Source organism: Bacillus rossius, chromosome 6 (assembly GCF_032445375.1).
Source record: "Bacillus rossius redtenbacheri isolate Brsri chromosome 6, Brsri_v3, whole genome shotgun sequence".
Lineage (NCBI taxonomy): Eukaryota > Metazoa > Arthropoda > Insecta > Phasmatodea > Bacillidae > Bacillus > Bacillus rossius.
In genome coordinates this window covers 20,184,584-20,197,841 of record NC_086334.1, presented here as the reverse complement: position 1 = coordinate 20,197,841, position 13,258 = coordinate 20,184,584, and the positions used below count along the sequence as shown (strand labels likewise).

At 38.3% G+C, this 13,258-nt stretch overlaps 1 protein-coding gene across 3 annotated transcripts in view; it reads left to right on the top strand.

The window, feature by feature from the left end:
• Positions 1-13,258, top strand: part of LOC134532791 (zinc finger and BTB domain-containing protein 24-like) — a 32,845-nt gene that overhangs the window by 5,875 nt on the left and 13,712 nt on the right. For all 3 annotated transcript variants that reach the window (XM_063369649.1, XM_063369648.1, XM_063369650.1), the window contains exons 4-13: positions 475-585; positions 1,130-1,289; positions 2,468-2,571; positions 2,821-2,992; positions 3,671-3,774; positions 4,725-4,915; positions 5,903-6,038; positions 7,521-7,670; positions 7,889-7,990; positions 11,222-11,381. In XM_063369649.1, coding sequence (XP_063225719.1) covers positions 475-585; positions 1,130-1,289; positions 2,468-2,571; positions 2,821-2,992; positions 3,671-3,774; positions 4,725-4,915; positions 5,903-6,038; positions 7,521-7,670; positions 7,889-7,990; positions 11,222-11,381 — 1,390 coding nt within the window. The remainder of the gene's footprint in view (positions 1-474; positions 586-1,129; positions 1,290-2,467; positions 2,572-2,820; positions 2,993-3,670; positions 3,775-4,724; positions 4,916-5,902; positions 6,039-7,520; positions 7,671-7,888; positions 7,991-11,221; positions 11,382-13,258) is intronic.

Genomic DNA, 13,258 nt, shown 5'->3' with positions numbered 1-13,258 from the left:
AAAACGAATACAACCATTCTAATGGAAGAAGTGTGATTCAGGAGTTTAGTTAGTTGTACCAGAGACAAGTGATGTCCCGAGCATCTGCAGAGCTTGAGTCACTCACAAGAAGCAGTGTGCGGGGTGTCGAGGGACGCAGTGGCGTAGCCAGAATTTCTGTATGGGGGTTGTTAAGAAGCATGCATCCCCCCCCCATATTAAAGCGGGGGGTCGGGGGGTCCTCCCCCGGGAAAATTTGGATTTTAAGGTGTAAAATAGTGCTATTTTAGCAGTTTTTGGTACTTAAATTTAAATATTGTTTTGGTAAAAAATTTATTAATTTTAATATGAAATTTGTTTGAGTGACGAATAAGAAATTACCGGTAATTAAAGATTTGGCGCTAAGGGGGGGGGGGAGGGGGGTAGAACCCCTAAAACCCCCTCCCCCTTGGCTACGCCCCTGGAGGGACGAGGCATGGCTGGTTCTGTTCGCAGCCGGAGCACCAGATCCTGCTACTGGGCAGCGAGCAGCGACAGCTCCACTTGCAGCTGGGCGACCAAGAAGGCAGCGAGCCCCTGGCGGAGGACTCGGAGCCACAGTACGAGGTAGCTCCTCAGCAGGCTAACTGTAAATTGCACTGACAGTAAAACCCCCGTTAAGGGGACCTGCATTACTTTGGAATTTGACGTGCACCAGGATGTGTTTTACATGGTGAACATCATTAGGCATAATTCAGCCATTTCTCACAATATCACTTTCAAGAGTTCATATAAAACCTGCACAGTGAAGTAAAGATTGAGAACATAGCTTTAAAGGAGAAAAGTTAAGAAAATATTACCACAGGTAAGTTTTAAACTTTGTTTTAAGCACTTTAAAAACACTTAAAACAAACATGCTTACTATAACTGTTTCTTATTTTTTTGGTAATCAAATGTTAATTAAAGAAAGGTTTTTCCCTTTGGGTTGTAAAGGAAAAAGGATTTAGGATTGGGGGGGGGGAGGGGGGGGCTGTTACTACAGTTCAGTTCATGTGGAAGCGACTTATCAATGTATTAGGCATGTGTTGGTTATGTCCTCATTTAATAAACACGTTGTGTGACATTGTCTGTGGACTGCCTTGAATCACAGTGAACTTGTTTGCCCGTGCAGGTGGCGGAAGGACAGTCTCACTTCATGATGCCCAAAGCACAGAGTCACCAGCAGCAGTCCAAGAAGATTATAGACAAGAGCGACCCTCGTAGCAGACTGCACTTCGTCAAGTACATGAAGAAAGATGGCAAGACCATCAAGATATGGGAGTGTGGATTGTGTAAGCAAGCCTTATTAATTATACAACTGGACCCTTGTTTGAGGTAGAAAATATTTGTTAGTTCAATTTGTTTTCACTGATGCCATATTTTTCATTTTATATCTTGATATATCATGTCACAGCCTTAGATTGCAGTGTGCATTGAAATGGGCATATATTTACTCTCTTACCAATGCAAAATTCCTGCCATTAGCGCTGTCCTTGTTTCAGTGTGCTGTGTTGCCATATCTACACCAGAGAACACAAACTAATTGGACACAACTTTGTATTGTAAAGAAGATTTTTTAAATGTTCCTGAAATATTGTATTTTATAATGTGAAATTTGGAATGAGAGTTTCGGTTATACACACACACACACACGCGCGCACGCACGCACGTTGTATTTCATCAAGAGAATCATATGATAATATTCATTTTATACTTCTAAGGAGTGGTAATTGAAAGGCATCATCTTGTTTAAAAACAATTTTATTTTTACTTCATTTGAAATAAAATTTTTTTTCTCATTTGAGCATAGCACATAATTTTATGGAATGCCTTGTTATTAATAGTGACAGACTGCTAAAAACAGGTTCTCTTGTGAAATAATAATAATTGAATATTGAATTATTTTATTAAATATAAATGAATTATTATTTTTTGTCAGAATGACTACAACTGTGATAATACTGTTAATAGACACTAATATATAGTTCTAATAAAATTAATAAATCATAAAATTAAAAAAAATCATGAAAACTTATTGTAAATAAATAACGCATATGAATTAAAAATTCTAATGTTAACAAGCTAGGAAAGTATCAGTCTTGCATACCATTTATTCTGTACTGTAATCCAAGCATGAGTCAGACTATACTTTATTGTAAGGAAATAAACATTCAGCTTCAAAAAAATTTAATTTTCTTTATGTCTAGTGGTTACGGACAGGGTTAACGTGGCCTTGCTCAAAGCTCTCTTTGGAGCAGAACCTTTAAATACATGTTTTCTTCTTAGTATTGAGGTGATGCCGGTTCTTAAAGGTATTGACTAAGTTTGGTATGCAAGCCACCTGGTAAGAGTTGCAGAGCACGGATCTGTAAAATAGTAAAACACTATTTACACACCTGGAGTCCAGCCACACAAGCTGCGTACTGCGAGACGGGAACGGAGCGGTGAGGAGTAGCTCTGTGTGTTGCAGGTGGGAAGGAGTTCCGCCACCAGTACACGCTCATGAGGCACCTCCCCACGCACACGGACGAGAGGAACTACACCTGCACGGTGTGTGGGAAATCCTTCAGGCAGGTGAGGCTTTTTCTCCTTGCATTGAAAATTTGAATATCCTCGAGGGCATGTAGATGGCTGTGGAGAGCAAGTTTTCATGACGAGTGTCCCAACGTGTTTCGTGACCACGACACGGCTGCTGTTCTGTTTCAACTGTCTTGCAAGACTCGGCTAGTGTCGTGGGATGATCAACCTGTGTCAGGGAAAGTGGGGGCAGAGCTGTGGTGGGCAAACCAAACGTGCTGGGTGCGAGGTTGCTGGCCGTTGCAGATGAGCACGCTGTCTCAGCACAGGGCGATCCACAGTGACGCGCGACCCTACGTGTGCGAGGTGTGCAAGAAGACGTTCAACCGGGTGTCCACCCTCATATCCCACCGCAAGACGCACCTGGAGGTGAAGCCTCACAAGTGCCAAGTGTGCGGCAAGGGCTTCCACCAGAAAGGTACAGTTCCTTCGCATACAGCCTACAAGGAAGTTTAAATTATTCGTCTTTAGAAACAACTGCTTGTACAGAGATATGTAATGAAAATTTTTGATTATTTTATTTGGTACGGGCTGTGTTATAACTACTGTTAGACATTTAAAAACAATACTTACATTGTGCTGTTGAAATAATACGTATTATCCAAAACTGTGTAATTTTTTTAATCGTGCTTTATATATCATTTCTCATTATTTATTAGTAGCTGTGTATTTTATATGGCAATGCAATTTACTTTGCATTACTTTTGTGTGTTTACTGAACCTGATTGAAAATACATATTTAGTCTATTTATAAACACTTTCATATTTTAGCTAGTTAGTGTTGGGTTTGTCTCTGATTCTTGACTTGGTAGATTTGGTAGATCCCATCAATTCTAATGCTATTAAAAGACTCAGAATCCAGTGCTAGTAAATTTTTTCTGTACAGCAAAACCCCAAAATTGTGTACCCTAAAAAAATTAGTAGGACCATCGGGCTTAGGAGTCTTGTTCAATTTAATATGAGTTTTGTTTTAATAATCTGGGTTTTGTTAAATTAATATTAACACTAACTTTAGTTTATTTATTTCATCCATGAAAAAGATTTGATCACAAATCAAGTAAGTTTCTGGAATTGTTTAACCAGTTTTTTTTTCCAGGCAATCTTCGCAATCATATATTTACACACACAGATGAACGACCGTACAAGTGTGACATATGTTCTAAGGGATTCAACCAAATGTCAAACTTGGTTTGCCATAAGGTGAGTGTCATCTTTAATATTTTGACCTTTGTTTAGTGTTTGCTTACTTCATGCTTAATTTTGCTTATTGTTTAAATTTTTGCATCAGGCAGAGCCACTGAGAGAAATTACAAACTCTCTTGGCAATTGGAGTAGTTGCATAATGCCACTACTGATACCAAAACGTTTTTGTGAGGAATGTGTCAATATTGCATCATTCTTTGAGTATACTGAAACATTTACTATGTACTTACAAAATATACATATTTATTTTTTCTATGTTAACTCGGAGAAATGTTAATATTGATAATCCTATTACGTACTGTGCAAAGAAAGATTAAATATAATATGAGGAGGGACCCAAAAAAAAAAAAGAACGGACTGAGAGTGCGCTGCTATTCGTAGATGTAGTAGAGAGTTCTCTCGCTAGATGCTAGATGGGGGTGGTTTGAGCGCTTTAGACGTAGTGAGATGAGTGTTGAAGACCATGCACATTCTGGGCACCCTTCAATATCTCCAAACAATGAAAATTTTGAAAAAATCAGCCCAAAAATATCGTCATTTCACGATCGATGAAATTTCAGAAGAGACTGGAGTGTGTTGAAGCTCGTGCCAGCAAATTTTGACTGAGGATTTGCAAATGAGACGTGTTGCCACTAAATTTGTTCCTTGCCTTCTCAAACAGGATCAAGAAAACATTCAATTGAATTTGTGCCAGGACTTAAAAAAAGAGACTGAAAGTGATCCAAACTTTTTGACCAAAGTCATTACAGGTGATGAGAGTTGGTGTTATGGGTATAACCCAGAAACCAAGCAATTTGATTATATGCCTGCCTCCTATTACCTTGCCGTTGATGGTATTGTAAACCAACAAATATATAATAACCTCTCAGACTCACACATCCATGCATGTTGTTTTCACAGAATACGACCCTCACACTACTATTATTCATAAGAGCTGCCTGTTCCAGGCACACATCCACTCGACAAAGCCGAGGTACGTCTGTCAGATCTGCCAGCGGGAGTTCTCCCGACGGTTCTCCTTGCGCTCTCACGAGGAGTACAAGCACGGCATCCGGTACCGCGGAGGGGAGCGGAAGGTGGAGTTTGACCCCACACACTTCCAGGAGATCGTCAACCGCAAGCAGAAGATACGGGCGGAGTGAGTATGCACATACTATCTGCATCTGATTTTTTTTAGCGGATGTTATGTTAAGTAGTGCATTGACTTCTTTGGTGTTGAAAGCTCAAAAATATTCCAGCATTTTTTTTTGGAAATGTAATAAATAAATACAAAAAGTAAAACAAAAAATATTTCCTGCAGTTAACAGTAAATTTGGACTAGAAATTTGTAACTGTGATCAGTCTTTCATAAATAGTGTGCCATGTTGTACTCTCTTGAATTTAAGGAAAATTTGTTTCTAAAGGTTACAAGACCAGTTCATTTGTACCCAAAACATTAACATTATACAGTATTTGATTTGATTTGCCTTTGCTAATATTTGAAATTTAAATACTTACACTTCAAAATATTATTCTACTTAAAGAATAGTGAAGCTATTGTGTATCACCTTGTGTAAGTATCCACTTAAGGGTCATTGTTGTACATTGTGAACATACCATATTATAGTACCTATATTAATGGTTGGGATGTAACTAGCCTTACTTTTTTTCAACACATGCACAGTGAACAGTATGCTTAAAAGTTCATATGCACTAACGTATCTGTAATCTAGAATTTGTTTTGCTAATTAAAAATTTTTAAACACTGCAAAAATAATAATGTCATACGTACTTTTTAAAAAGATTTTTCATATTTATATGCATTGACAATTTGACATTAAATATTTATTGCCGTGCTCAAAACTATGTACAAGTAATTGTTTGAAGAAAAAGTTTTTAAACTATGAAAATAATGTTATAAAAAAAATTTCTTCTCTACTCTTGTTCTTCAGATTAAATGTTTGCAGTTAAACTCAAAATTATAATCCAATATTTCTTTTTCAATTTTTACTTCAAACTAAAATCACATTTATGCAATTTTTCTTTTTCTTTTTTTCTTTTTGTGCTGCCAACTTTAGGAGATAATAGCTTGAACTGCTAAAAGTACACTAAGTTTCAGTTATGAACCTGTAAACTGTCTGTGCAGGAGGAATGTGCGTATCATCCGCCTGCCCAATGGGGACAGGACGCTCGCGAACATCCGGGATGTGAACAGCGATGTTCACACGGAGCAGAATGACAAGCCGCCCGTTCCGCCGATGCGCCCTTCCAGGCCCCCAAAGGTGATTTGCTTCTCTGTGTGTTGCTCCGCCCCCTCTGACAGGACATGTCACTGCTGCGGTGACAGGCTCACTATGCAGTACATGCACTTGGCAATCATTGGGAAGCTATTTATTGCCATTTTTTAAAAACAATATCTGGCTGTAAGTTAATACATAGTTTTAAGCTAATTGTCTTAATCTGAATTATCCTACTGTAGCCTTTTAAGAACTATTTTAACAAGTTCCTGCTCAATAAGTTCAAGTAATCTATCTATAAACCGACTTGATCTGAGCCTTTAAGGCGTGATTCTTGTTAATTAATCTAAATCTTGAACTTCGATACGTATTGCATTTAATAATTTAATGCATTTCTATAAATTCAGCTGATACTTTTCAAGTTATTTTTTTTATATATTAGAACAAAGCAATTGTAAATCAGGTATTTTTTTTCTCTATACAGTATCAAAAAAGCTTCATTTAGTAGTATAAACTGGGTATTTCCTAATTATTTTCATTTGTTGCTGCAGTATTTAAAAAAGAATTGCAGCTCATTAACTGCTATTGTCTGTGCATGCTGTTACTCAAGAATTAATTAAGTAGTGTAAGGGAAATTAATATTAAATTTATTATAATGTAGGAAGTGTGTGTATTTACATAATCAGCTATGAGTTCGTCGGATTGTCTCCACTCTGGCAGCTGCTGTGTTAGGCATGTTTAACCATTCAGCAGTTCCTTTCTATTGTCAGAAGAATCGCGCTGGCTTGCAGCGTGTGTGGGCCGCGAGGGGAGGTGACGAGAGGTGACTTGTGCAGAAGTAGGAACAGATGAACTACAGAAGAGAGCAGAGTTACGTTTTGGTTAGAGCAATGGTGTATCAGTGATACGTAGTTGCATTGAAATGATAGTTGCACAGAGATGTGCTTAACACATATTTTAATAGTAGAGTGTCAGTATGAGTATAGTAGGTTGAATAACTGATTGGTGAGGAAGTACATACTTTACCCGGGTCACGCACATTGAGGTTTCGAATCTGTCAAGTGCAGATCCATGTCAAAGCAATAAATAGAATTTTTAATGAACCAAATAGACAATGGAGTAGTATCTGAGTACATCTTGTTACTCCCCAGACTAAGGCAATACTTAACTGATAAGTGCGAAGGTTTAGAGATCTAGAATCCTGTTTTATACAATTCAAAACTAATCCCCATCTCCTTCCCCTTCCCCTTCTAAGTGTTTACTCTGGTGGTGTCAGAATTAATAGTCATACCCATAGTGAAAAGTCATGTGAGGTCAAAACCTCGGACCATTAAAATAGTAAACAATTGGTTATTTCATTTAGAATCCTTGATTGCTCATTAGGTTGTTCACACTTAATTGAATAATCACTGTACATGCTGTTAACAGCTATAGTAGTTGTCAGTATATGTAACTCCAGTATTGGACAAAGCAAATACATTATGCATCATTTCATTGTCGTGGTTATAAGTGTCTGTTCCTGAACAGGCGCCTTTGTCTGGAGTGCTGATCGACCCCATCCAGACTAAGGCCATGCAGACGGCGCGAGAGCTGAATCAGACTCCGTTTGCATTGCTCAAACCAGCAAAGGGCATCCCGGTGCTGGTAAAAGTGATGCCTGCTCTCAACAACAAAGAGGTGATTTAATGAACTATTTCGTCGATGTTGACCAGTTTTCATTTCTTTTTTCTGTTTGGTTTTTGCTTCTTGAAGTTCTGTGAGTCAGGAAACTGGAGATTAGAACTACATAGTACTTAAGAATTGAGTAAACTGCTGTAATGACCCATGGTTCCACGACTAATGAAAAGCCAGACTGGGCGTACAGTGTTTGCTGATGGTCTGCTTGTTTACTACAGATGCTCGTCCCAGCAACTGCTGAAGATCTCAAGTCGGCAGGAAAGATTACTGTCTCTCCGAACGTGAGCAGTGTAAACAATGTGAAGGCAGTACAGATCAAGGTGAGTGCTGTACTTAGTATTTGGTTCAGCTGGAATGTAGACCGATGTTTACCTCATATACTACATTAGCTGCTTGTGTAGTGGTACATATAATTTATATAAATCTTCGAGAGAATAAAGATGAAGAGCATGTTTCAGCTATTGCTCATTGTGCACTATGGCAAGATATGTGCAGTATATCACAGTGGAGGCAAAGCGATTTTTTTTTTTCTGTTTACTGTAACCATTGAAGCATGTTTACATGTTTGTTGTTGTTAAGAAATACGCCACAAGTAACTAGGTGTCAGCGATATTTGTTATGTTATTCTTCTTTATCAAAAATAATTCATATACCGTATTTACTCGTGTATAGCGCGCCCTCGTGTATAGCGCGCACCACGATTTTTGCAACAAATTCCAAAGAAAAAAAAAATTTGAAATTTTTTTTCCCATAAATAAATTTTACTAACATTTTGTGGTACCTGATTATTTAAATTGATGTGTGGTGATGCGTCAGGAAAATACTTAAACTCTGCTGTGTAGACGGAAGATAATGAAGCGCTGTATCGTCACAACTGGTACCTGGGCGGGAGGAAGGGAGGCAGGCAGGAATGTGACACGGAGTAGATGACTCACCGGTAGCAGCTGCGAAGAAGCGAAGGAAGTGGTAGGGGGGGACTGGTGTCAACATTTTCTCTCTCTCTCTCTCTCTCTTTTATTTTACTAGCTGTAGAGGGGGAGGTCTAAAAATAAACAAGAGACCTGCGTGCTTGCGCGCGCACGTGTGTGTGTGTGTGTGTGTGTGTGTGTGAGAGAGAGAGACCAGGTTGTGTGCGTGCGTGTGTGCGTGCGTGTGTGTGTGTGAAAGAGAGGCCTTGTTGCTTGTGCGTATGTGTGGGGGCTGGCCAGAAACGTCACCCGTCACCCGGCAGTTAACGACTTCCACTCCTCCCCGCCTCCCCCCCCCCCCACAAATTTTTTTTCCCGTGTATAGCGCGCATCCTTATTTTTTTCCTTTACTTGAGGGGAAAAAAGGGCGCGCTATACACGAGTATATACGGTATATTGTTCTGTCTATGACCGATTCAGCATATGGGCGCTATTAGCTAGAGTCATTAAGTTTTGCATTCTTGTCAGGTAAAGAAAAAGTTTGTTGATTTATTCCTCCTAGTTGGTAGGTTTCGCTGGGCAGACTTTTTTGGTTGTTTGAGAGTGATAAAAAAAGGAGAGACTGGAAATTTGGATCGGCTAAGCGAGCGGAATTCCCCTGTGCGTTCTGCTGCAGTTCCTGGATGCGGGAATTGTGCGCAGAGGACCAGAAGAGACGCTGCGATCACATATTTAGCTAGCTTTTCTGTCAGTATTCAGTAAAGACAGTCCGACTTTACCCCAAACGGGCTATAGGGAATCGTAATCTGCATTTGTGTGCTTCAAGACGACCGATCTTCTGCATGCAGCGATTCCTGTCGACGCTGGTGAGATACAACCAATATACAGACTTTTCAGCCCATCCTGAAAGATGTCCAGAAGAGTGGTCTTCAGTAGTATTCCTCCTGGGTCGTAGTTAGTTTTTTTGTTCTGCAGCAAGACGGTACGAGTATCCTGAAGAGGTCGAGGACGAGACCAGGAGTCTTGGGAGAACGGGGTCTACTTTGTCCCTCCCCTGAACTAAGCCGGAGCATATTTCTTCAAAAATTAAAATATTAATCATTTTAGAGTCTCACGTACTTACAATTAAATGATGAATAATTCATCAGTATCAATTGGTCATCGAGATAGGTAAATTTGCATGTAATTTGATTTAAAATAATTATTTTCTTTTTTCTGTTTATTTGCTATAATATGTCTACTTAATGGATTATTAATTAAAAGTTGTCATAAATTTACTCTAAGATTATTTGAGAATAAATATAATAAATACCATTACATTGATTATTTAATTAAATGATTTTCTTTTGAGACCTAATCATTATTAACGAACCGATGTTACATAGATCCCACATATTTACTTTTATTTAATATCAGTTCAATCACACGATAGAATATTACATTACACCTTGTGAATTCTGATTAGGAATATGAGAAATTAAGGTATTTCACAGGTATGTACAATTAGTTTATACAAATTGGGTAGTGATTTAATGTTAAAATAAAATGAAGTAATATTTTTTAAAGCAGTTACATATTATGAAAAGTTTGAGCTGTATTGATTGTAGTTATGCATGCATAAAAAATAGTCAGTCTGCTGTTTTATTTTTTGGCTCATGCCCCACATCCTTGATTGTGATTGTTCCGGCGAATGTGTCAATTTATTGTAGGCACTCAATTTAGTTTACAAAAATTTGGTACTGTGCCTCCTGGCTGATGCTCTACTGATACATTCACTCACTGATACAAATGCATATAGTCAAACATACACACATGTATGAGCATGTACTCTCACAGCCACACATACACATACACACTTACATACTAAATGCATACGTACACACACAGCTCACACTCACATATACCTACATACTGACAACTACACACAGACACACATACAGATAAAAAAACAGCCACTCATGTATATGCTAGTTGCTACTCTAAACAGGTACCGGTACTGAGTTTTAAAATGATTCCCCCATCTAATTGAAGGGTATTTGAGCTGTTTTGTAGTCTGCCGATGCCAAATACCAAAGTTTCTACCATAATAAATTTAATGTATTTATATTTTTTGTTGCTTTTAATGTTCGTACCATGATCCAGCCTATAATATGTCATGGCAGTATGGAAGTCAGTATATATTACGATTAACAAACATTGTCTCTTGGAACAATAAATTATCCTTGTGTCTTAACTGTTACTGTATTGAGTAGAGGGTGCGAGAGTTCAATAAAGGTCGTTGAGAGGGAGGGACAGAGGGGGGAATAATCCCTGGGACCAAGGTCAAAGGGGGGACTTGGTTGATTTTTTGAGATTTTTTTTTAAATATTTGGTTGTATCCTGATAGGATGAAAATTACAACTCTGTCGTTAATAGAATTATAATTCTTAGTAAACCTTACGAGTAATGGGATACAGATCAAGTTTAAGACTTATGGCTGTGTAACATTTAAATTTTTTAGTTTTTTTTTTTAAATTATGGTGTGTAAAACTAATAAGGGTGCCAGACAAAGTGATTTACCCCGTGGGTCCTTGGTTTCTCTCAATGGCCCTGCAATAAAGCATGGTAGGGTTGCAGTGAGTGCAGGTGTTGACGTGGCGGCAGGTGCCGGTGGTGGCGACTGTGACCCAGAGGATAGCGCCCGACGGGCAGCTGGTGATACACGTGGAGGCCCCCATACTGGAACAAACCACTGCGGTGGACGAACCAGCGCCAGAGAGTCGGCGAGTTAGTTGGGAGAGCAAGGAGTCCCACAAGATGATGGGTGAGTCTTGCTCTCCTTGCCTCTGCATCAGTTCCTGTCCCTGTGTGTGCAGCCTTATTTTGTTATATACTCTTTTTTTTTTTGTGCTGTCAATAAAGTAGCTGAAAGTACCTCAAATCTCTAGCTATACCCTCCCCTCAATTTTACATTTGCCTTAATTTCGTAGCCAGTAGACAAAGTGGTAACAAAATAAAATAATTAAAGGCCTTACGTTGATAATTACAACTTCGCATACTGAATTTTTATTCTAATTATAATTTATAATAACAAAAAAAATTATCCATAACAACCCAGAAAACACCCAAAATTAACATGAAAATATTTGCTAATTTTTGTTTGAAGATGTAGTGTTTTATATAAAGCAGATGTTTACAGCAGAAAATAAACAGTGGCATAGTGCATTTCAGCTAATCAAAAAACATGTAGACTTTTTTTCTATTTCAGTTGCTTGTAGTTGGAATACTTCGGATTAAGTATTGTGTTATTCCATATTGCTTTATAATTTAGTTAAAAATCTTTAATGCTGTCATCGCCATGGGTTTACCATGCCTGACGACTGTACTATCTGAGAATGTTAGCCACGCACTGCCTCCCTCAAGGTAAATTTGCACAAAGCTAACACCACAGCTGACCAGACAACAAAGCCTAAATCTGGTTCTATGTTGCACCAAATCACTCTTGAGACTCTCAACTGCCCATATCACATCTTTCCCCCACCCCTTTGTGTTCGTCCCAAGAGAAGGCCGGAGCAACATTGCCGTGATTTATAGAAAAAAAGTTTTTTTTTCAGTCACTAAACAAGTACAGTAATCCCTCACTTAGCACGACTAATTCGTTCCTAAAAATGTTCGTGTTAGTCGAAATCGCGTATTCTGAAGCATTAGTCCCCATAAATATAAGGCTAAATTATTTAATGTGTTCCAAGATGTGTAGGGAAGTAATCTTTACATAATATAAATGCGTAGAATAATACTTGAAAATGCATATGTCATATCATTTATTTTTTTAAGCCTACCACCGAATACGTTAGATAAAGAAAGCATGGCACAGTATAACGGGAGATAAGTGGTAACATATTTACCGTCAGTCAGCAGGTTGGCTTGCCCGCCCAGGCGTGACCTTCAACACGCGCGTGCGTCTGTCTGCCTGCTGTTGCAAGCAGCCGGATCCTTTGTTATTACGTTTAAAACTTAACAAAATTAAAACACTTTTATGAAATTAAGAACCGGTTTTATATAACTTTAAAACACACAGCCATATGTAAACATTTAATTTGTTATGCACACCTCTTATAAAAGCGGCTATGTAAACAAATCGGTTAGCAGATAAACAGATTTAGATTTTCCCTAGAGCACAAACATAACATTAAAATATGTACAATATGTACATATACAAAACATAAAAGTTAGTTAAATATTTTCTGGGGTGAAATTAACACTATCATCTTGCTTTTTTTTTTTAAACGTGTCCAATTTCATCTGCTTTGGTTTCTGTTCTGTCAAAAAAGTTTTGTAAACTTCACATTCTTGTTTGATTCCTTTAATCACAGTGTTTTTGCGTTCATCATCGGGATCATTTTCTTCTAGGATAGAGAATGCTTCGTTTATTAAACAAAAAAATTTGGCGACATCTTTCTTATTTAGTTCTCTCTTAGGTTCAGCATTTTCTTCTTTATCTGGAACTAAACACTGTTCCTCGTCAAGTTCAATTATTTCGTCAGCTGTGAGTTCCTGAGAATGCGAGTCCAGCTGTTGGTTCACATCGTCCGACTCAAGTTCGTCGAATCCTAGATGATGGCCCATGTCCACGATATCAACTGTCACATCTTTCAAATGGTCTTCGTTAGATTCGAACCCCCGGAATTCCTCTGTGAAAGA